Raw genomic sequence first — 24,987 nt, 5'->3', positions numbered from 1 at the left:
CAGATCCTAAGAAGTTCTGGAATATGGTAAATCCTAAGCATAATCAGTCCATTCCAGCCATGACAGGCACAGATGGCAACATACTACCACCAGAGGAGTGCGCCGAACACTTTAACAGGCACTTTGCCAGCGTATTCACACAAGAACATCCAATCTCCGATTCCCTTACGCTCCCCAGGCTAAGCATCCCGTTTGCATACCCGTCCATTAATATCACCGCCCATGGCGTGAAGTGCGCTATAGACCGTCTACCGTTGAAGACTAGCCCAGGGCCCGACGGCGTGAGTGCTAAACTTGTAAGGCTAACAAGTGAGTTTTCAGCTGTTATACTTTCCCTTATATGTCAACAATCAATTGATTCTGGATGTGTACCTGATGACTGGAGATTAGCCTATGTTCTACCAATACCTAAATCTGGCGATAATACACTTTTCAGCAACTACCGGCCTATTTCGCTAACTTCAATCAGTTGTAAACTGCTCGAGCACATTCTTTACACCCACAATATGGCCCACCTGAACCAAAACAATTTGCTGATAAACAATCAGCACGGTTTCCGTCCGAAGCTTTCATGCCAGACTCAACTTTACGAACTAGTAACAGACATTCACACTTCATTGCATCTGATTCATTATGTGGATGGCATCTTTATCGATTTTTCAAAGGCTTTTGACCGTGTACGTCATAAACGATTACTAATGAAAATACGCAATCTGGAGTTAGATAATAATAAGATAATGGCTTGAAGCATTCCTCATCAATCGCCTTCGGGCGGTTAAACTGAACAGTACTATTTCCAGTCCAGCACCAGTCAGGTCTGGTGTCCCTCAAGGTTCGGTAATAGGCCCGCTTTTATTCCTAATATACATTAATGATATAACTGATAATATTACTTCTACAGTTCGGCTTTTTTCCGATGATTGTATCATCTACAGAGATATAAGCAGCCCTAACGACACAACTACTTTGCAATCTGACTTAGACAAGCTAACGGCATGGTGCTGCAACTGGCAGATGCAAATTAATGCAGAAAAGACTAAACATATAAAGTTTTCCATAGGTTCAAAGTCTTCTCCCAGTATCTACACTATAAATAATGGTTTAATAGAGTCGGTCTCCTCGATTAAATACCTTGGCGTCTGCCTAAATTCTTCATTAACATCGACTGACCACATAGAGCAAATTACGTCTAAAGCACAAAAGAAACTTGGCTATCTCAAGCGTCGCTTATATCTCGCCGACAGGGACACCAGACTTGAAGCTTCTAATTTCCTTGTACGTCCTTCTCTGGAATATGCGTCAATAATTTGGCACCCTTATCAAATCACCCTAACTAACATTCTTGAATCCGTCCAAAATAAAGCTGCTCGATTCATCTTGTCATCCTATTCACGATATCAAAGCGTTTCATCTCTGAAGGAAACACTCAACATGCCATCCCTATCAGTGCGCAGAAAAATCACCCGTTTATTGTATTTTCATACACTTTATCATAATAGCACTCCGTTCACCCGGTCTCATATTTCTCCAGCCCCTCATACGTCACATTGCGTTGATCATGCCCATAAAGTTAAACCATTTTTGCCCGGACGGAAAAGTACAAACATTCACCATTAATCTTATCAATAAAAGAATGGAATGAACTGCCACCCAGAATCGCCACGATAACAGAATCATCTTTATTTCAGTCAGCATTGAAAACCTACCTTGAATCATTACAGTCACGGTAAATGTTTTGGATCACTCTGCCGTCTCTTTTCCTACCGCTGTCTTCTTTCTTTTGCATGAATTTTCCCCGCGATTGCATTAAACCCAGTTTCTAGGATATAATGCTATGTTATCTCTGGGTGTGTTGTTTATGTGTGCTACTTCACCATCTCCATTGCTCTGTTTGTTCTTTTTTGTTGTTTGTTTGTTTGTTTGATTGATTGTTTCTTTAACAATGAATTGTATACTGGCTTATGTCCCCCCCCTATGTAATGCCCCCAGTGGGCCTTTAGGGTATCTGAATAAATAAATAAATAAATAAATAAATAAATAAATAAATAAATAAATAAATAAATAAATAAATAAATAAATAAATAAATAAATAAATAAATAAATAAATAAATAAATAAAAGTCTCCTTGTTGCTGTCAAAGTTGCTCTTGTATAAGGCTCTCCGCAGAATGAAGGACTGTAGTCCACGGCGAAAAACATGAGGTACACTAGCATTAGAACCCTCCAGATACGTAATGAGTTGCGCCAACTCAGGGTCAGTCCGTTGAAGCTGTGCCATACGGGAGACGCTGGTAGCACAAAGAATAGGGCAATTTTCGGTGATGTCATGAGTAGCCAGTTCCACGGGCGCTCGTGATAAACAGTCCGCGTCTTGGTGCTGCCGATCCGATTTATAGACGACTGTCACATCGTACTCCTGCAACCTGAGGCTCCATCTGGCCAACCGGCCAGAAGGGTCTTTAATGCTGGCTAGCCAGCATAGCGAGTGATGATCGCTGACAACACGAAATGGTCGTCCGTAGACGTATGGTCGGAACATACTCAGAGCCCAGATGACGGCAAGACACTCTTTCTCTGTTGTCGAGTAGTTCCGTTTCGATTGAGAAAGTGTGCAGCTCGCGTAGGCGACCACTCGTTCTGCGCCGTCCTGCCACTGTATGAGGATCGCTCCGAGGCCGACATTGCTGCGTCAGTGTGGACATCCGTCTCTGCATTCTCATCGAAATGAGCTAGTATTGGTGGACTATAAAGGCGGCGGCGGAGTTTCTCGAAGACTTCGTCTTGGGCACTTCCCCATACGAAGGGTGTGTCATCTCGAGTCAAGGCCGTCAATGGCTCAGTTAAGCGAAAAAAAAAAAATCTTAAATAAAGCGATGATAATACGAGCAGAGGCCCAAAAAACGTCGGAGGGCCTTCTTGTCGGTTGGGCGTGGGAAACTGGAGACGGCGGAAGTCTTGTCGGGGTCAGAGAACACCTTGTGCGCTGACAACATGTCCTAAAAAACAGAGCTCCTCGAAGGCGAAATGACATTTCTCTGGCTTGATAGTTAGTTGTGCAGATTGGAGAGCTTGAAGGACAACGCGCAATCGCTGCAAGTGTTGTTCGAAGCTAGACGAAAAGATGACCACGTCGCCCACGTACACAAGACACGACTGCCACTTCAGACCAGCTAAGACACTGTCCATCATGCGCTGAAGCGTGGCCGGAGCGCAGCAAAGTCCAAACGAGAGCACCTTAAATTCGTACAGACCGTCGAGTGTCACGAAAGCCGTTTTCTCGCGATCTCGCTCGTCCACCTAGATCTGCCAATATCCACTTTTCAGATCTAAGGAAGAGAATAACCTGGCGTCTCGGAGTCGGTCAAGCGCATCATCAATCCTGGGGAGTGGGTATACGTTCTTTTTGGTAAAATTATTCAGTTTCCGGTGATCAACGCAGAATCGCAACGTGTTGTCTTCCCTTTTCACCAGGACCACCGGCGACGCCCATGGACTTGTTGACGGCTGTATAACATCGTCTGCAAGCCTTTCATTGACTTGCGTCCTAATAGCCTCCCGCTCTTTAGGCGAAACACGGTATGGACGCTGAGAGACTGGTGTCGTGGCCGAATCTGTGACGATGCTATGCTTGGCTACCTGCGTACGTCCGACCTTGGAGCTCGTCGCGAAGCAATCGTTAAAATCAAGCAGCAGCGACGACAGAAGGTTCTTCTATTGAGGTGACAACCCCGGGTTGATTTTAATCATCTGAAGGGCATTACGTGGTGCGGCATCGTCGCGAAGATTCATCTCCACGGGGCATAGATTCGGCAACCCATCCACGTCGTGGAGGAAGGCGACGGCCGTTCCTTTTGGCGAGGTGTTGAATTTCATTGGTGAAATTCGTCAGCAAAACTGTCGCACAGCCGTCATTAAGTTCGACAACACCGCGCGCGATAGCCACTCTCTTCTCGAGCAACAGCGAAGAGTGACTGTCCGCAATACCTTCCTAGTCGTGAAACGAGTCGTTCCTCACTAACCCCTGCACACTGGACCGTGGTGGCAGCATTACGTCGTCTTCAACAATACGCAGAGCGTTGACTCCTGGGTCTTCTGTGTCACTGTGCGCCACGGCTTGCTTCGTCGAAAATGTGACTCGCGCCTCGTGTAGGTCGATCACAGCACCGTTTGCCTGCAGAAAGTCGCGGCCCAGGATCAAGTCTCTCGAACACTCGAGCAAGACGACGAATTCACCGACGTAGACGAAACCGCGGATGCCGATTCGGGCTGTGCACCTTCCGGCCGGGCTAATGAGGTGACCCCCAGTCGTGCGAATGCTAGGGCCCAACCACGGCGTCAAACCTTTCCTCAATTCCCGGGCGAGGGCGTGGCTCATCACTGAATAGTCTGCACCAGTATCAAGTAAAACAACCGTGTCGTTCCGTGAATTCTCACACACAAATCAGAACTAGTGCGTCGGATGCTGTCGCTACCCTGCCCCTGTGAAAAATCAGCGTATCGGTGTATCGGCGGCGGAGGATCTTCAGTTTTACCGACAGCAGCGGCCTTGCCTCTGGAGACCGCTGGAATTAGTTTTCCCGGCGTGGACTGGGAGAACGCCGCATAGGATAGTTGACGTCTCGGCGAGGACTTGGGAACGGTACCGCAGCGGAGGTGACGATATAGAGTCATAGCGGCCGTTCCAGGTCGTGTCACAGGCCTCTGACGGGCTGACAGATGAGCTTCTATTTCGAGTGTTCGTTCGCCGTTCTGTGGGCAAGGGTCGTCGGGCGAGAAACCACGCAGACCAACTCGACGGTACGGGCAGGCCCTTTAAAGATGACCGGCCTCACCACAGTGTTAGCAGAGTGGCCGCTGGTCCGGGGCATGCCACACATCACATTTCCGTGGCCGCTGATAGACTGGTCGAGCAGGCACACGGGAAAGACCAGACTGCTGCACTGCTTGAGTCACGGTATTCACGTCGTATACTGGTGTTGGAGCCCGACAGAGGACATCCGCATATGTAAGTCTGACTTCAGTCTGTCTAGGAATTTCAGAGAGCTGTTGCTGCTGCAATGCCAGGCGCACCTCATCCCGGACGACTTCAAACCGCGATGTAACAGACGGCGCGCTGGGAGACAGCTGAAGGGTTTGTAATTCATCCCTGATGATCCACCTGATTAGGTCACGTAAAACGGCTACATGGCTACCTAGCGGCATCGAAGAAACAGCGGGCCCAAGCGTGCTTACATCTCGATTGTATTGGCGGGCTCGTTGCAGGAGCGTCGCCTCCATAGTGGTCGCTTCAGTGAGGAATTCGGCAACAGTACGCGGTGGTCTGCGCACAAGACCGGCGAAAAGCTCCTGCTTGACCCTGCGCATGAGGTGGCGAAGCTTCGTCTCCTCGGCCACGGAGGGGTCAGCACGCTTGAAGAAGCGCGTCATGTCCTCCACATACATGCGGACGCTTTCGTTAGTCCGCTGGTTACGGGAGTGAAGCGCAACTTTAGCTTTCGCTCGGAGGTCTGCGTTGGGGAATGTAGCTAGGAGATTTTGGCGAAATATCTCCGAGGTGGACTGGCTGCTCTCATGGTTCTCATACCATGTCCTTGCGGAGTCCTCGAGTGCAAAATGCACGTCGTGGAGCTTACGGTCGTCGCTCCAACCGTTGTAGCGGGCGACCCGCTCGAAGGTGTCAAGCCAGTCTTCCGCATCCTCATACACGTCGCCGTGGAAAGATGGCGGTGTTCGCGGCGTGTGGTAAAGGATGGGCACAGGAGACCTGCTATCTGTGGCCATTTCTGGTGAAACAAGCGGCCGAGGCTGCGTCGTCCTCATCAAGGTGGTAAGAGGCCGAATTCAGGTGACTGGCCGCGGAGGCGGCGGCTTGGGCGCTGATGGACCGGTGTGAGATTCGTGTTTCTATCTTGTAGGCGTACGCAGGTTGGGAAGCGTGCCCAGCACCTCCACCGGATGTGTAAACACTAAAGAATTACTACAACCACTGAACGAGGGCACCGAGCGAGCTGAACCAGGAACGCGGGCAACAGGAACGGCCGACGCTTCAAAGTCCTCTACTTCTGCCGATAGCGCTCTTTCTTCTTCTTCTTCACCTCTAATGCACGTGTCAATGTAATGGCACCAAGCATAAAAACGACGATGCTCAGAAACCAAGCCGCTAGGTGCATTCCCCGATGCGGACGCCTCGAGATGCATTGAGGGCGAGTGAAATAGGTTTGTCGTTGCGGTCTCAGTGTACGAGGACATACTTGGGGTCGAACACTCGGCATACGTACGAAGAGATGAGGAGGAGGAGAAGGAGGAAGATGAGGAGGAGGAAAGGCAGGGCAGGATGAGCGAATTTAAGAGACGCGAGGAGCGTCATAGTTGAAGAGCCAGAACTGCAACAGAATATTTCCAGTGGCTATGCGCAGAATGGGAGTCGAAAGTGGTATTGCTCCTCATAAGCGCTGATGACCTCTGACATTCACTTATAAGCACATTTGAATGTGGAAACCAAAGCATTTAGGGACCTCGCTTTAAACAGCAGCAATCGAAAAATTTGCGAAGTAGCTCTAAAACTGGCGAAGAGGCGCCCACGCAGCTAACATGGCCCATGTCCGAAGACAACGCTTATAGTCTCAAAGTACCGGTTGGTGTGAGCAACTGGCTGCGCTGCCCATCGTTTTCGAACAGCCGGCTTTTTGACTACCTACCGTCAGGTCAGCATGTCTGCATGGGTTTCTAATGAATTGTGCGGGCCTGACTTGTGTAGGAAGCGGAAAGCAGCGCAGAGAAAGAGAGAAACAGTGTGTGTGTGTGTGTGTGGAATGCACCCACTGGACCTTACAGTTATTCGGTTAAATTTTCGAGCGTTGGCTCGCGAAAGACTCCTGTGAAACTCTAGAGATGTCTGAGAGAGACAGAGGAACACAAGAAAGGAATAAAGGGAGGTTAACTAGACGATGCCCAGTAAGCTACCGTACACGTGCAGAGGAGTACAAAGAGAGAAAAATGAAAGTGAAAGATGACTGAGAGAGGCACAGAAACAGAAGAAGGGAACCGCACGGAAGTTAACTAGGCTCTGCCCAGTAGGCTACCATACACGTGAAAAGGGGACAAAGGGAAAAAAGGAAAGAAAGCGGGAGATGACCGACAGAGACAGAGAAACAGAAGGGGATAGCAGGGAGGTTAACTAGATGATGCCCAGTAGGCTACCGTGCACGTGCAGATGGGGATAAAAAAAAGGAAAGAAAGCGAAAGACGACTGAAAGAGACAGATAAATAGAAGGGAACAGCAGCGAGGTTAAAAAGACAATGTAATGTAGGCTCCCATACACGTGAAAAGGGGGACAAAGGGTAAAAAAGGAAAGAAAGCGAAAGATGACCGAGACAGAGAAAGAGAAGGGAATAGCAGGGAGCATAACTAGACGATGTCATGTGCTACCGGCCTCGTGCAGAGGGGGACAAACAGAAAAAAGGGAATAAACTGAAAGATGACTGAGAGACCGACAAACAGAAGAAGGGAATAGCCGGAAGGTTACTTATATGATGCCATGCAGGCTACTGTTAACTTGTAGAGGGCGACAGAGGGAGAAAAAGGAAAGAAAGCGAAAGACGACTGACTGAGACCAAGAAACTAGAAGGGAATAGCAGGGAGGTTACCTATACGATCCCATTTAGGCTACTATTCATGTGCAGAGGAGGACAAAGGCAGAAAAAGAAACAAAGCGAAAGATGACCGAGAGACTTATAAACAGAAGAAAATAGCAGAGAGGTTACCTAAATGATGCCATGTAGGCTACTGTTCACATGCAGAGGGGAACAAAGGGAGAAAAAGGAAAGCAAGACATGACCCAGGGAGACCGAGAAAAGAAGAAGGGAATAGCAGGGAGGTTAACTAGGCGATGCCATGTAGGCTACTGTTCATATGTAGAGGGGAAAAGGAAGAAAAAGGAAAGAAATCGAAAGATGACCTAGAGAGACTGAGAAACAGGAGAAGAAAATTGCAGGGAGGTTACCTAGATGATGCCATGTAGGTACTATTCACGTGCAGAGGGGGCCAAAGGGAAAAAAAGGAAAGAAATTGAAAGATGACAGAGAGACCGAGATACAGAAGGGAAGAGCAGGGAGGCTACTAGACGATGCCATGAACGCTACTGTTCACGTGCAGTGGGGAAAAAAGGAAGAAAAAGAAAAGAAAGTGAAAAATGACCGAGAGAGACAAAGAAACAGAAGAAGGGAATAGCAGGGAGGTTAACTAGACGATGCTATGCAGGCTACTGTTCACGTGCAGAGTGGCCCAAAGAGAGAAAAAGGAAATACAGCGAAAGATGACCGCGAGAGACCGAGAAACAGAAGGGAAAAGCAGTGGAGGTTACCTTGACGATGCCATATACGGTTCACGTACACAGGGCGACAAATGGACAAAAAGGAAAGAAAGCGAAAAATGGCTGAAAGAGCCTGAGAACTGAAGAACTAAATAGCAGGGAGGTTAATTAGGCGATGCCATGTAGGCTACTGTTCACGTGCAGAGGGGGCAAAAGGAAAAAAAGGAAAGAAAGCGAAAGATGACCAAGCGAGACCGAGAAACAGAAGCAGGGAATAGCAGGGAGATTACCTATACAACGCCATGTAGGCTACTGTTCATGTGTAGAGAGGCAAAAAAGGAGAAAAAGGAAAGAAAGCGGAAGAGTACCTAGAGAGACCGAGAAACAGCAGAAGGGAATTGCAGGGAGGTTACCAAGATGATGCCATGTAGGTACTGTTCTCGTGCGGAGGGGCAGAAAAAGGAAAGAAATTGAAAGATGACAGAGAAACTGAGATACAGAAGGGAAGAACAGGGAGGCTACTAGACGATGCCATGAACGCTACTGTTCACGTGCAGTGGGGGAAAAAGGGAGAAAAAGAAAACAAAGTGAGAGATGACCGAGATAGACCGAGAAACAGAAGGGAATAGCAGGTAGGTTAACTAGACGATGCCATGTAGGCTACTGTTCACATGCAGAGTGGGACAAAAGGAGAAATAGAAAATACAGCAAACGATGACCGAGAGAGACCAAGAAACAAAAGGGTATAGCAGTGGAGGTTACCTGGACGATGCCATTTAGGCTACTGTTCACGTACAGAGGGGGACAAATGGAGAAAAAGGAAAGAAAGTGAAAGATGACTGAGAGAGACCGGGAAGCAAGAAGGGAATAGCAGGGAGGTTACCTACACGATCCCATTAAGGCTACTATTCCTGGGCAGAGGGGGACAAAGGCAGAAAAAGAAGCAAAGCGAAAGATGACCGAGAGACGGATAAACAGAAGAAGAAAATAGCAGAGAGGTTATCTAAACGATGCCATGCAGGCTACTGTTCACATGCAGAGGGGGACAACGGGAGAAAAGGAAAGAAAGCGAAAGATGACTGAGAAACAGATGAAGGGAATAGCAGGGATGTTACCTAGACGATGCCATGTAGGCTACTGTTTACGGCAGAGGGGGACAAAGGGCGAAAGAGGAAACAAAGCGAAAGATGACCGAGAGAGACGGAAAAAAGAGAAGAGAATAGCGGGCAGGTTACCTAGACGATGCCACGTAGGCTGCTGTTCACGTGCAGAGGGGGACTATGGTAGAAACAGGAAAGAAAGCGAAAGATGACACAGGGAGACCAAGAAACAGAAGAAAGGAATAGCAGGCAAGTTGCCTAGACGATGCCATGTAGGTACTGTTCACGTGCAGAGGGGGACAAAGGGAGAAAAAGGAAAGAAATCGAAAGATGACAGAGAGGCCGAGATACAGAAGGGACGAGCAGGGAGGTTACTTAGACAATGCCATGGAGACTACTGTTAATGAGCACAGGAGAACAAAGGGAGAAAAAGGTAAGAAATCGAAAGACCGAGAGAGACCGAGAAACAGAAGAAGGGAATGGCGGGGAGGTTACTTAGACAATGCCATGTAGGCTACTGTTCATATGCAGAGAGGGAGAGAGGGAGAAAAATAAAAGAAAGTGAAAGAAGACGGAGAGAGACCGAGGAATAGGAAGAGGGAATAGCAGGGAGGTTAACTAGATGATGCTATGTATTCTACTGTTCATTTGCAGAGGGAGACAAAGGGAGGAAAAGGAAAACATGCGAAAGATGACCGAGAGAGACCGAGAAACAGGAGAAGGGAATAGCAGGGAGGTTACCTAGATTATGCAATGTAGGTTACTGTTCACATTCAGATAGGAACAAGGGAGAAAAAGGAAAGAAAGCGAAAGATGACAGAGAGAGACTGACAAAAAGTAGAAGGGATTAGCAGGGAGGTTAACTAGATGATGCCATGTAGGCTACTGTTCACGTGCAGAGGGGGACAAATGGAGGAAAAGGAAAGAAAGCGAAAGATCAACGAGAGAGATCGAGAAACAGAAGAAGGTAATTGCAGGGAGGTTACCTAGACGAGGCCATTTAGGTTAATATTCGCGTGCAGAAAGGGGACAAAGGAAGAAAAAGGAAAGAAATGGAAGGTGATTGAGAGAGTTTGAGAAACAGAAGTAGGGAATAGTAGGGAGGTTACCTATACGATGCCATGTATAGGCTACTGTTCACGTGCAGAGAGGGAGAAAGGGAGAAAAATGAAAGAAAGCGAAAGATGACCTAAAGAGACCGAGAAACCGAAGGGAATAGCAGCGAGGCTACCTAGACGATGCCTTTTAGGTACTGTTCATGTCCTGAGGGGGACAAAGGAAGAAAAAGGAAAGAAAGCGAAAGATGATCGAGAGAGACCGAGAAACAGAAGGGATTAGCAGGGAGGTTATCTAGACGGTACCATGTAGGCTACCATACCCGTTCAGAGAGGGAAATTTGGAGAAAAAGGAAAGACCATGTATGCTACCGTACTCGTGGAAAGGGGGAGAAAAAGGAAAGAATGGAAAAGATGACTGAGAGAGACAGAGAAACAGAAGGGAATAGCAGGGAGGGTAATTAGATGATGCCATGTAGGCTACCGTACACGTGGAGAGGGGGACAAAAGGAGAAAAGGGAAGGAAATTGAAAGGTTACAGAGAAACTGAAGGGAATTGCAGGGAGGTTAATTAGACAATGCCGAGTATGGGACCGTACGCGTGTAGAGGGGGGAAAGGGAGAAAATAAGAGAAAGCGAAAAATGACAGGAAATCGCGGCATGAAGCTAGGACGGCGCCGCGTGCGCGTACCGCTTAGTGTCGAAACAGTAAAACGCAAAGCAATCAAGAGAGTTTTAGTTTTGCTGATATAAAAAGCAATCTGCAAAATGTCAATTAGCAACATCATGATTTTAGCGTATCCTCAAAACGTGCTGTAGAGTATTGATTCTTTTTTGAAAAAATAAGCAAATGATGAACCTGTATGCACACCTGATCAAACCAGATATGAAACTCGTATGTGGCAAGCATGTTCCTAAATCACAGCTCGAGTTGAGCGATTTGGTACATAGGCACAAAAAACAATGCAACAACGGAGACAAAAGATAAGGCGGGATCAGCGTTGTCTGTCTATGGCACATATCTTTGTCTAACCATGTGCCATTTACATGACACTTACATTGCTTTAATAAAGAAAAAGCGGTCAGTATTTTTTCTGGCAGTGATCAGTTTCGCCATCGGAGAACAATAAGTCCGCCTTGTGCGGCAAAAGCCCATTATGTGGCCCTTTCTTTCTTTGTGGTCTCATTTCTTTCTCGTCCACCTGTCGAGTTTTTTTTTTCTGCTTTTTTCAGTCAGCCCGGCCTTTGCAGGCCATTAGTTGTTCGAAACTTTAAGCCCTCTAAGGAGCACAGCAGGGTTACAGAGCCTCCTCCAAACGCACACCCCTAAAAGTGCCTGGCGCTGGGCCGGGGGACGCGTTACGGTGCTCTCTGAAATGCCTCGTCTCGCGCAGATTAACCGACTGACTTAGCAGTGGTTTGCCTATGAGGACGAAGCTATTGTAACGGGAGGACAGCTAGTGCCTTCGTGCGGATGTAAATTTGCGTCTGCATTATTATACCTCTAAAAGTTTGCTCACCTGAAAGGTACACTTATAACGTCGTTCCAGCACCTTTTTTAATTAGGACAAGATGGCCCACCTTACTTTATCACCAAGAGTCAGTGATTACAAAATTGCGGTGAGGTAATAGTCGCCTACATTCCACGTCAAGTTCGCCATGTTGTTTACGCGGTCGTTTCAGTGGGTGTGAAACGTCGCGGCCAACTCTTGTGATTTTTGGCAATGACGGCGTAGCTTTTACGTCATGACACGTCATTTTAACATCACCGTATGATGTGTGTGCATGACGTATTTTCCACTACACAACGCCAGCCAATCAGATTTCAGGAAGCGGCCCTTTCCAGTAAGCAGTCACCTAGCCCGTAAAACAAGCAAATTTGGTTGCCTCTCTGCCATGTTTACGTTCGGTTTCTCTGCACCGTTACTTATATTGGCAATCCCATCCAGGCAGCATGGATGGCTCTGCTGAAAATGTGTTTTCAAGGTCACGTAATTTTTACGTGACCATTTCGATACGTTTCAATTTCGCGCCACAAATTTGAAACCAGTCAATATACTGCGAACCAATCAGAGAAACAATAGGGCCACAAACGGCGGCCATGCGTTGTAATTGTAATACGCGTGAGCCTGGCTGCGGTGAATATAGGTGTCTAAATTTATTATATACATATAGATTGAAATATAGTTTATGAGGTTCAAATAACATTCACAAATATGCATTCAATGTTTATCTTCTTAGCAAGATAACCTAACACCAAAAGCGATGCCCTTCGGATATGGCATTTTTATGATAAAATTATTGGAAATAAAATTAAAAATTTAGTATCATTCAAGTTTCTACAGGGAAATATTGACGTAAAAAATTTGACCGTCTTCAAGGAAATCCTAATTGAAAATATCATTCGCAGAACCCTGTCAAAGATTGTGTAATTGTAAACATTTAAAACTTAGTTTCAAGCGTCATGAAAACCGTTTTCTGAGTTTTTGTTTTGCAAAGAGAACCACCGGTCCCAAAAGCAAGGTTTCCGAAAGATGACAAAAAAAAGAAAAAAGAGAAACATACTTAAACGCTCTTTTTTTTTGGAGGGGGGGGGGTGGGGGATGAGAGAATAAATCTGGATGAGCAACTGAATAGTGGGCTTGCTTTATGCAATTCTTGCAGAGGTTCAGATAAGAAAATAGCGTTTTCAGAGTGCACACCTACCATGAGAATAACAAGGGCATTCATGAAGGCGAAACTGAAATTTACTTCCAGTTCATTGACTTTAAAATTCGAATTAGATTTTCTGTTCAGCTAATAAAATGAGAAGTTAGCTATTTTCAGGACAGTTTTTATTGTTAAATAAATCGCTTCTTCCAAGACTCCGTTCTTTTTTTTTTGAACGGCGTACATGTCGCTGTGCATGTCACCCCTGAAAAGTTTACCATTCCTGTTCTTTCCAATTAGCTACGCCATGGATTCCGTAGGAAAAGAAATCTGAAAGTGTACAACTCTGGCTGTTGGTATAACAACCGCGCGCGTACAGCATCCAAATCTATGCTGGGGGGTGCAATTTAACTCCGCGGCTGCGCCCCACTATTCCACCTTTTCCGGCAACGCCGAACGGCTGCAGAGAGGGTAGCGCGGAACCTTTGGCACGAAGCACTCCCCCCCTCCCCCCCCCCCCCCGAGTGGTGCTCTCGCATGGCTCACTAGGGGTGGCCTCTGGAAACGACCATCCGGCTCCACAGAGAGTCCTTCGGTGGAGATGCTGCTAGTGTCGTGCAAGAGGATCGGGGAAGAAAAGGACAGTGCACAAAACGAACAAAGACAACGTGCGCAGAACTACAAAGCGGGAGAGCTGCTGCAAAGGACGCATGCTTGTTCAGTCCATGGCCAAATGTGCTAACAAGCACTTCAAGTCAGAACACTGTGGCAAGAGAAGCCCATTGAACGTAGGCCGCCTATTGCTCAAGCATTCAGGATGCCTTCGGCGTCTCTGCCGCGTTTTCCTCATCCAAAGTGTTGCGATTGGCCAGAAAGAACTGAATCCCTCACTGCACCGCCGGACGTTGAAAGGTGCATAGAGCGGCAAGCAATTCCCGAGCTAAAAAGGAAACTACTTTTATGAGTGTCAACTTTTTGATGACATCTCGTTGCCATGCCATACAATGCAGAAAACCTGCGAGGTATTTTTTCGCTGGGTGGTCTCTTGAGCGTTTAAATGTGGGGCTACGCCCAGGCAAGAGAGGGAACTGGCCTACGGAGGGCGCAATGCAACGGTACGTACCATAATTGAATCCTCGTGTTCCTGGATGTCCTGGAAGCAAGCAAACGAAAGCCGTCAAACACGTTCAGCTTGCGCGAATGAGGCACAGCCAGAAACTGTTCACAAATGGTGGCTGCCACATTGAAATGAGCTGCCTTGACGCTGGCTAAACCTGGGCGCACACACAACGTTCTCTTGTGGCCTTATGAAATGCCCACCATGTTTATGTCAGTAAATTAGTACTTGCTTGGAGAATAAGAGTTGGTGAGAGGGGTTACTTGTTTGCAAAGCTCTGCTTTTCCCAGTTTAGAGATGAAATATAACGCTAGCCTTGTGTCTCTGGTCGCACGTATAGGGTGCGTATTGGGCGCGCAAGCGCGATTTATTTTATAGAAAAATGCATTTACTGCGGAGGCGGCGGATGTTGGCGCGACCAAATGCCTTAAGGCACCACCGATAAACTAAAGGGCATTGTTCGACTCGTCATTCCACGTGATTATGCACTGCGTGGCGTCGGTAAGTACGCGCTCGGTGCACAGGGCTGTCGCTTTATTTCGAGTTTGCGTCGTTATTGAAAGTTCAGATATCTCTCTGACCTCGAGTCATCTGACTGGTGAAAACGTCGACAGGATGTTACGACACCTTCCGGTTCCTGCGTTCCCACCAATCAGATGACTCGAGGCCGGGGAGATGGCGACACTTTCAATGACGATGCAAACTCGGCATACGTTACCTGAGGAAAAAATGCGACTTGCGCCTATTCGGACTGAAGGGGCGCGGACCGCAGCTGCAGGCAGCGGCCAGACGCGATCGCGCCGCAGCTGAGCAGTCGCAGTCTTTCCGAGAAGCGTCCGTGCTTTCACGAGTCCGACTGAAGCTGCCCAAGCCAGACTCTTAATGTCATTACTAGAGAACAATGCTCCACGACTTGCCCTTGAACATTTGCATAAGGTTATTAGGGAAGCATTGAATAATGCTTGGTGTAATAATAAAAACGAGTCCCCTCCCCGCTGCCCTCGTTTAGTGTAGTGGTCATCTTACTACAGGAACCGCTCCGAAAGAACGTTGGGGGAGGTTACGGCAAGTCCGTACACGGGGTAGAATTCTAGCCATGAAGACAAGCAAACGACACCCACAAAGGTGCGAGGGCCATTGATTTCTTTTGCTATGAGGGAACTAAATTGAAGTGCAGAACAGAAATGCTAAGTCGTATACGGCGCTTGCAGAAAGCGGGATTCAAGAAGAGCCTGCCAGGGTGCTCGACCTGGGGAGCTCTCACAAGTTTCTATGTCCATGAAAAGTGGTCATAACTCTGAATGTGCGATTTCTCTAAGCACGAATACGAGTGAAAACACAACGGGGAATATCAGCTGTGAATAAGCACAACTCCTGTACAAAACTCCCTTCTGCTGCAGCAGCGAAGCATATAAATTTGTTTCTGGGTGAGTGGCGTCTACTTATTTTCTTACTTTTTCTAGATATCCTTGGTCTCACCACACCGTTGCGGGTGAAGTTGGCTGCTGTTTGAAATTTATGCACCTCAAAAACTAATAAGCTGAATAATAAAAATTACCTGCTACCTGTTTAAGTAACCAAATTCGCTTAAGGAAGTGCTTTCTTTGCGCGCGTGGTCTTTCCTTTTTACTAAATTGCCATCTATTCAGCGCTATTGAGGAGCGGCAATTTGTGGCAACTATTGTTGCAGGATACTGAGACAAGGTCTAGACCAAAATCAGTCATTTACGTCAGGAGAGCTAACAGTTTCTTCAGGATTTTCTTAAATACTACTGTATCGAGGTGTTCATTTGAGGCCCTCGGTAAAAGGTGCGCCAAAACTGCGCACACGGTCCGCTTCAGTAGTTGACAGATGCCTACTTGGTACACTGCAGGTGTCAGTGCGTGGTCAGTTCATTCTTATAGTGTCTCCTATTTATGTGCCTCGAGTGGGAAAGCTCTGGACAAAGGGCCACGAGTGAGTTCAAACATAAATTTGCCACGAAATTTTGGCTATAAAACTAACCATTTCCCGAAGCCACCGCTGAGATCAACAAAACAGCTGCAGCCTGACACGCAAAAAGAAACAACAACCATGCATCATAATGCATTTGGATAAATACACCATCTATATGACTGGAAAAGTGCCCTTTACGTTCTTCTCGATGCGCCATTAAATTTGCTGCCCCGGCCACTACCTGGTGGTGACCGAATTTCCACAATTGCCAGGCACGTTGCTCAAATGTCAAGCGCTACTCCAGGAACGCTCAGCACGGTGAATGAACTCATTTCACGAGTGACAATACCGCCGGACTCCACAGTGCGGTTCACAATACAAAATGGTTCCGTCGTAGGACTGCTCATGCGCAATTAGCAGGCACATGACCAACACAGATTTGTGCGTCATAGCTCCACAGATCAAGAGACACACACAAAAATAGAAGTGAATTACGTCCACTATGGAGCGGTTAGAAGCGGGACCAGTTAGTGCCACAGCAACCCACACATATAGTTACCCTGAGGCAACCTTTACGGCACGCCGGGGTCCGAGCCTGAAGGAAAGACAAAGGAAAGAGGAAACGTCAATGCGCGCGGAATTAACGCTGTTACAAAGACTAATTCCTTAAGACACCTTGAAGGCATGTTCCCGATATTCTTTGAAAAACTGTAAGCTATCCCATGGTAACCTTACAAAGTTTCTTTTCTCTTAAGCAAGTTTTCCTTGGATGCCAAGTAAAAGAAAAGCGAGTAGTATTTTCCACTGCTCTCTAACTTGCATGGCACCACGGAAGCAGACAACACGTGACCACGAAGTCTTCATTTCAGTGAAATGGCCCGAACTGCCTGCACCTTGGGGGCGCATGCAGATGGATGCCTTCATCCGGCGAGTTAAGACGCGAGTCCAAGTTCGGTCTCGCTTGGACTCACCAAGAGAGGTCGACTGCTTAGTCCAAGATGCAAAAATTTGGCTGCACCTACGTCGCACATTCACTGAAGGCAACAGACAGCAAAATGGTAAATAAAATATCTAGACAAAAATATCAAGAGTGTGCTCTGGGACAAATTATCAATAATTTTAAAAAGTAGCTTCCGCAGTGGGTTGCATTCACGAACAGAAGCGTCGTGAACACGGAACAAGAGGGCGACATGCGGCCGGTGTGGCACATTTCGGCTAGCCAGCATTGGTGGCAGCTCTAGGCTAAGGAACAAAGCGGAGAACATAAACATTCTACAGGAAGACAAACAGATCTAAAATAACGAAGCACGTGTCCTGCTTCTGCGTATTTCCCGGTATTGGTTTCTCTTGCCAAACAGTGCAAAAAACTCTCCGGTATTCCGCTAAATGTTTACATGGGTGTAATGTGCGATAGGATTTTGCGGTGCTACCTATTACAATGAAAACCCACTTAAGACAGCCATTGATTAGCCTATTTACACAAATAAACGCCACAAAAATACCCTTGCTCACTGCACCAAATATACAGGACACAACACGAACTGACAAAGACAAAGGAAATACGCCGACTTGAGCGCGGAGAATATTGCCATGGTAGAAGAACAAATGGTAGCGTAACTCCCATAGAAGCCTGCGTGTCGACTCTGAGCGAGGCTTTAGCATGGTAGAAGAACAAATGGTAGCGTAACTCCCATAGAAGCCTGCGTGTCGACTCTGAGCGAGGCTTTAGCATGGTAGAAGAACAAATGGTAGCGTAACTCCCATAGAAGCCTGCGTGTCGACTCTGAGCGAGGCTTTAGCATGGTAGAAGAACAAATGGTAGCGTAACTCCCATAGAAGCCTGCGTGTCGACTCTGAGCGAGGCTTTAGCACGGTAGAAGAACAAATGGTAGCGTAACTCCCATAGAAGCCTGCGTGTCGACTCTGAGCGAGGCTTTAGCATGGTAGAAGAACAAATGGTAGCGTAACTCCCATAGAAGCCTGCGTGTCGACTCTGAGCGAGGCTTTAGCATGGTAGAAGAACAAATGGTAGCGTAACTCCCATAGAAGCCTGCGTGTCGACTCTGAGCGAGGCTTTAGCATGGTAGAAGAACAAATGGTAGCGTAACTCCCATAGAAGCCTGCGTGTCGACTCTGAGCGAGGCTTTAGCATGGTAGAAGAACAAATGGTAGCGTAACTCCCATAGAAGCCTGCGTGTCGACTCTGAGCGAGGCTTTAGCATGGTAGAAGAACAAATGGTAGCGTAACTCCCATAGAAGCCTGCGTGTCGACTCTGAGCGAGGCTTTAGCATGGTAGAAGAACAAATGGTAGCGTAACTCCCATAGAAGCCTGCGTGTCGACTCTGAGCGAGGCTTTAGTTTCCCAGTGCCCCCTGCGAACTGTGAGGCACAACAAACACGTGACGTTGCTTGTGACGTCACAGTAACGTACTTTTGGCGGGGAATTTGATTGTCTTTTTACTTATGAACGAAAAACAAGGCCAACAACGACGGAGGCAGAACGATGCTCGGATAAGGCAGAAAAATGGACACCGTAACTGTTCAGCCAACTTTACTTGACATGGATTTCTACTGTCAAGTTTTACGTTAACTGAAATGTTACGGCATCTTTAACCACCTTATCATAGCATCGTTCTGCCTCCGTCGTCGTTAGCCTAGTCTTTCGTCGCGCGTCATGTAAACGCATTCTGGGGCTTATTTCTTTGGGCACGTTTGTGAACAAGGGCCTTCAAGTGAATTCGGCAAGCACATGGATAGAACCACATGGCTTGAGGCATTTCACTAAGGGCATAAATGAGTGAAGCTGTACTGCATAGAAAGCCAGGCTTTATTAATTCACGATTACTTACATAGACGCTTCACGACAATGAAATCTTTAAGTGTAGGAGAGCGACCACCGCTCATTCGTCACGGTCTTCATGAAATCCTCGTGATAACAAAAATTCCTGAGCGTAGTTCTCCAAACGAGACGCGGTGAGATTATAAAAGGGTGAAAGATCTTGCTAACAAACAAAGTACATATCAGCGTCAAAGAACAACAAAAACTAACGAACGGAATAACTAACGCTAGCGCTGGAACGCCAACCTGTAAGAGCTTAGGTAAGCAATTCAAATTGGGATTGCTAGTATTTAGAAGTTAATGCGTCTGAGAAGTGAAAATATCTAGATATAGCTTCGCTCCAATAAATCTCGCCCTGTTCATGATTCCCATATTTTACTCGCGCTTCATTTGCCACTAAAAGGAGTCAATGTGAGGTTAGAAATTTACAACTTAAGCATTTAACATGTTAAGCATCCCATTGACAATAGGAACATCACTGTAATAACAGCTAAAGCACGTTCAGCGAACGTTGGTGCGGTAATACGACACAGCAAGCAAAACACGCAGCAAAGGGAGCGGAACGGAAGGCTTAGATCAATGCGGCACGCGTCTTGGGGGCAATAAAATCTCACCTTCATCGTTCAATTAAAACATGCAGCGATACGCCGCTCATTCAGACGTGTATCCGTAAAACAAGCCACCACTTTTGCGACGTGCCTGGGAGGCCGAGCCGAGCCGCCGAGCTGTGACGCAGCATTGTCCCATCGTCCGGAAATGCGCACATGCAGCGGCAACCAGTTTCTCATCGAGCACAGACAGTCTTCGCCTTGCTGTAAAGCTCTACCTCAACCAGCAGAATGAAATACTGACTGTTTGTTACAGATAACCCACTCTGTACGCAGCACGCAACGATGAACGTTGAACCGGGGCCGACGACGCACCCATTCCGCGGATGAAAAACGCTTTGGTCCGAGCCATATCTGAGCTTTGGGCAACTACGCAGCGGATAATAAGTGGCCGAGAGAGGCCGTTAGAAACAAGTTAAAATATTATTAAAAATGTGACACGTTTTTTCTTACGCAAGAAACAAAAACTGCATTCATTCTTGAGCGCGAATATTATGTTTACTTTCTAGTTCTTTGGAGTTCTGGCAGATGTTATTTTCTGTAAGCTAGTAATTTGCCTCACAGTTCGCAGGAGCCCTCATCATCGAGTTGATGCCGCTGGCAGTAGGCAGCTGCACGCGTTTTCTTCCAAGTTGCGCGACCAGTTGTACATTGACCTTGATATTGCCGCAAACCATTCAAATCATTATTTGTTCTTTTTTTGACAGCCGCCGGCATACGGCCTTATAACTCTGATTCTGGCATGCGGTGCAATTCTGCATTCTTTGTTTGTTCATGCTCATTAACGCGAGAAGCAAGATTATCATGCAGTTCTTTTATCGCGCAATATGCGCCGAAATGTGTTTCTAAATTCCGGCCACTCACGTGTGTTTCTGCAATGTTCTAGGTTATACTAGTCACCGTTTGCGGCTTTATCTGGATGCTTCCTCACCACCTTTAAATTGAGTGTCAGAGTGACGGCATTCGTAATTCGACGACCAGCGAGCACGTTTGCTGCAATCGGCGCCGGCCTGTTGTTCAGTTACTTTGAGGGCGCAGGTATGCCCAATAAAGAATTGATTTCAGTGCGATTATGCCCGTCTTCTCCTTTGCTGCCTACGGCCTTGTCACCACCACATGACATCTGGTAGAAATGCTGCCCTTTGATATCTGGCCTACCTTTTGAAATCAACTCCGCAGCATCGTTCCTGTCGCCCAGCGGGACCAGCCTAAAAGTCACCGAGCCAGCTGCCGACTTCAAATGCTCCAACCCGAACATGGTCTGCCGCCGAACCCCGTTCGACCCCGGAAGAAGGCCCCAATATTGACACTGGCCCAGTCTACAGCACCGGTTGACTTCGTGCAGCCCCGGCAGCCCTAATCTTCCAAGGACTGCGAACTGAAGACGCGGAAGACTGAATGAACCTTTTCGACCGCGTGGCAGTATTGAGTGGCTGGAAGTACGCTTCGAAACTCAGGCAAGTCAACTTTGCTCTCCAAAGGCCTGCACGAACCTGGTTCGAAAACAGTGAGACTTCTTTGTGGAAGATATTCAAAGCGGAGTTTGTGACGGCCTTGTCAAGTTCCGTCCGAAAAAAAAAGAGCCCAAGTCCTCCTCCAATCAAGAGCTCTGCTCCGAAAAGAGTCTGTCCTCGCTTAAGTCGAGGAAATGAAGCTCCTCTTTCACCAAACCCAAACATGCTGGAGGTGGAGAAAGTGAAACTGTTAATGAGAGGTGTGAAGGAATCGCTTTTTGCAGGCCTTGCTAGAAATCCGCCAGCAACCGTGGCCGAATTCGAAAAAGAAGCGTCGTCTATCGAGACAACAATTGAGGCCCGTATGCGCCAATACAGCTGACCACTTGAAGCGGTGTATGTAAGCCCCTACGACGTGTCACCTAGAAGCGCAGACAACTTGCGAGACCTTATCCGTGAGGTCGTTCGGGAAGAGCGGCGCCGTCTGCTTCCACCATTCCAGCAACCTCAAGTAGCGGCACTTGTGGACGTCGTCCGTGAAGAAGGGCAGCAGGCGCTTAGGAGTTCTACCGCGACGGATACAATGCAGCAACCCCATGAGCTACGCCGCTGCCGCACGCCATCCTGCACCTCGACGTAACCCACCAAACCCCCTCGACGCGAACAAGCTTCACCCAAACACTGACACTTGGCCCCCGCCCGCCAAGTTTACAAACGACCCTCAAGCCCCAGGAAATGCGACACCTGGAGAACATCTAACAACCGACCACAATGCTTCCATTGTAGTGAGGTTGGACACATCTTCCGTCACTGTCCCTACCGGTGTATCGGCCTGCGTGGCTTCGCCATCGACGCCCCATGACCCCGTCCTGGCGAGCGACCAGAAGAAATCGAGGACTTCCTCCGGAGGGGAGACCACGTGTCGCCAAGACGTCTATCACTCTCCCCTTCGCCGTACAACGCCCGATTTACGTCGCTGGGTGGCGGTTAAGTACAAGGAAAGATTCCTAGCCCCCGTAGGGGAAAGTAAAGGCACCAACCTTTGGAATGAGGTGCTCAAGAGCGAAAAACCGAATATCCTCCGCCGACGACGAGAGATGACGACACCGCGTTTACGACGACGCACCCTCTGAAGACTACCTCGACGATCACAATATCGAGACAGCACGACCACAGTGCAAGCCGACAAAACCGCCCAGTGAAGTCACAACAGTGTGCCCCGGCCATGACATCAGTAAACGACGGAGCCGAGATCGGAGAACAAGACCCACGTGAAATGCGAGGACGCGAACAAGCGACCTTGAAGTTGCTGTCGACGGTCGTACAGTCTCACCGCCCTAGTAGATACCGGAGGGAGCCGACTATTCAGTCATCAGTGTGCCGTTTGCTTCCAGGCTTAGGAAAGTAACTACCGCTTGGGATGGCAAAGAGAGGAAACTATTTCGACCGCTGGTGGTAACCTCATTACTCCTTCGTGACGATGCACCGCAAGAGTAACAGTGAATTGACGCACTTATCCTACCAGCAATGTGGTCCAGCAGCAGTGCTAGAGCGACGTGATTTGGGGCATGGACTTTCTAAATGAGCATAACGCGATCATCGGCCTCCGATCCAAGCCCATCCAGCTGTCGATCGACAAAGCATTACCTGCAACGACGACTTCGACGCAACTTGTTGCTCTAAACGCCCTCGACGGAGAATTGACAGTTCCGGCTTGATCAAGCGTCATAGTCTACGTGGGTAGCGCAGACATCGAAACCAACGAAAGTGTCATCGAAGCAAACACCAAGTTGTTACTGGATAGAGGGCTTGACATCGCAAGAGTCATCATTCATTTCCGTCATGGACAAGCTCTGGTACTGGCCACGAACTTCACCGAAGAATACCCGCACCTGAAGAAGGGCACAACGATCGCTTTTCTCGACAAATTAGCGGACATCCGATATGTATTTGCCCTCCCCGACCAACCCTGGAAGATACACCTGACCAATTTCGTCATCCTACGTTTGACATGAACCCGGCATTAGCATATCGCAGAAAAGACCAGATTCACAGTCTTCTTCGAAGCTACAGCGAGTGCTTCTCAGTATCATCGAACTTCCCACGCACACAATTTGCCAAGCACTGCATTATGACGGACGAACACGCCCGACCTCTGCGCCAAAGCCCCTATCGCGTATCGCCGCGAGAACTCCGTCATCCGCGAGCAAGTGGATGACATTTTCGTGACGACGTTATCCAGCCATCAAGGAGCCCCGAGTTGCACCAGTCGTTCTGGTGAAGAAGAAAGACGGGGCACTGTTTCTGCGTCGATTACTGCCATCTAAACAGCATGGCGAAGAAGAATGTTTGCCCTCTCCCTCGCATAGACGACACACTGGGCCGGTTGTGCAATTCAAGGTACTTCTCATCGATGGACCTGACGAGCGGTTATTGGCAAATTGAGGTCGATGAAAGAGATCGCGAGAAGACCGCATTCATCACATCAAACGGCCTTTTCGAGTTCAAGCTTGTGATGCCATGTGGCATCTGCTCCGCACCAGCGATGTTTCAACAAGTAACGGACACTGTGCTGGCGGGTTTGAAGTGGAAAATTTTTCTGGTATACTTGAATGATGCCGTTATCTTCTTCTCGAGCTTTGAAGATCACCTGAAAAGGCTTTGGACAGTGCTAGAAGCTATCAAGTCATCAGGGCTAACTTTGATAGGAGAGAAATGCCACTTTGCCTACGAGGAACGGCGATTCTTAGGTCACATCGCTAGCAAGGATGAAGAAAACAGCTGAGACCCGGAGAAAACAGCTGCGATCGCACAGTTTCCACCACCTGTGAACAAGAAAGCTGTGAAAATAATAATCTTGGGATGCTACTGTGGAGGCGGCACCTACGCAGTGATTGATGAAAGCAGGTCTCGCAGTATCGCGCCAAATAATCCATATGATAGTTTGATTTCGTTTATACGATTTAACGTCCCAAGGCTACTCAGGCTATGAGAGACGTCGTAATGGAGGACTTCGCAATTTTTTTCCACCTGGAGTTCTTTAAAGCGCATCGCGCGGTAGCACTGCTTTTCATCTCCATCAAAAAGCGGGATTTGAAGTTTGAGCAGTGGAGTGCCCTCGTGGCTTGGCATAAACACAGATGAAATGCACTCCCCTACGTCTTGTTACTAGGTCAAATTTTCGTTGCTTTGTAGCGACTGGGTAATCGCCGATCTTGTGTGCAATAAACACGTTATAAGAAACTGCTTTAATACATTTAGAGGCATTTGCAGCAAACGTGCAGCCACAAAACGTGCGACGCTTCCGCATTCTCACACGCTTCTGACTATTTTACTTGCAATGTTTCTTATTCCGCTCGTGTTGCGATTACTGTGTCCGCCCCTGAAAAACGGTCACAAAAATTTATAGTCCGTACATTCCAACGCGTAAAGTTTCAAACTTTAAACATGTCTAGTATACAGACTATACTCTGGAAATTACTGGAACTAGAAAATATTTGGGATGGTGAAAATTTGGCAAGTACTCTCGGATTATGACTGGAAGTTCACCGGTATCCCTCGAGAAGAAAGCATAGACTACCTGTGCACTACCGCTACTCACTCTGGGGAAAAGGCGCAGAAGCTAGCAAAAATGGAGTTTCTTAAGTTGAGGACAAAGCAGCGAATAGGTGTATGCCAAAATACAGGAAGCGTGTGGGTGCAAACGCCGTTAATTCCTAATGCAAGAAGAAAGAGGAGCATGCAATGCGAAGGCGAAACAACAGATGGTAGCCAATGGCAACAGACAGGATTCCAAGGAAAGGCAAACGCAGCAGGGTTGTGACAAAACGCTTAGTTGTGCCTTGAACGCGTTTCAACAATAATGCCCTTAAAGCGAAACGAAGGCAAATAAAAAAATAAACTGAAAAATAAAACAA

At 47.6% G+C, this 24,987-nt stretch overlaps 2 protein-coding genes across 5 annotated transcripts in view; both read right to left on the bottom strand.

Annotated features, from left to right (window-relative positions):
• Positions 1–24,987, bottom strand: part of LOC146206846 (uncharacterized protein ZK1073.1) — a 215,999-nt gene that overhangs the window by 124,559 nt on the left and 66,453 nt on the right. For 2 of the 4 annotated variants that reach the window (XM_084591608.1, XM_084591611.1), the window contains exons 2-3: positions 16,728–16,763; positions 14,239–14,268 (exon numbers count right to left, since the gene is read on the bottom strand). The exons of 1 other annotated variant lie outside the window; for it this stretch is intronic. In XM_084591608.1, coding sequence (XP_084447734.1) covers positions 14,239–14,268; positions 16,728–16,763 — 66 coding nt within the window. The remainder of the gene's footprint in view (positions 1–14,238; positions 14,269–16,727; positions 16,764–24,987) is intronic. One more of the 4 variants, XM_084591609.1, reaches the window with a different exon arrangement.
• On the bottom strand, positions 462–5,780 carry LOC146206847 (uncharacterized). Its single transcript, XM_084587569.1, has 2 exons — positions 4,953–5,780; positions 462–515 (listed from the first exon to the last, which is right to left on the bottom strand). Exons 1-2 carry the CDS (start codon positions 5,778–5,780, stop codon positions 462–464), a joined length of 882 nt encoding a protein of 293 aa, XP_084443695.1.

Source organism: Amblyomma maculatum, chromosome 1, assembly GCF_055883805.1.
Source record: "Amblyomma maculatum isolate TAMU_Amacu chromosome 1, ASM5588380v1, whole genome shotgun sequence".
In the NCBI taxonomy this organism is placed as follows: Eukaryota; Metazoa; Arthropoda; class Arachnida; order Ixodida; family Ixodidae; genus Amblyomma; species Amblyomma maculatum.
This window is presented reverse-complemented; position numbering and strand designations above follow the sequence as displayed.

Coding starts and splice junctions, on each gene's coding strand:
- LOC146206847 (XM_084587569.1), bottom strand. CDS start 5,780: ATGGCCACAGATAGCAGGTCTCCTGTGCCCATCCTTTACCACACGCCG. Junction 516..4,952: donor CAGTATACGACGTGAATACC/GTGACTCAAGCA, acceptor GTTTTGGTTCAG/GTGGGCCATATTGTGGGTGT.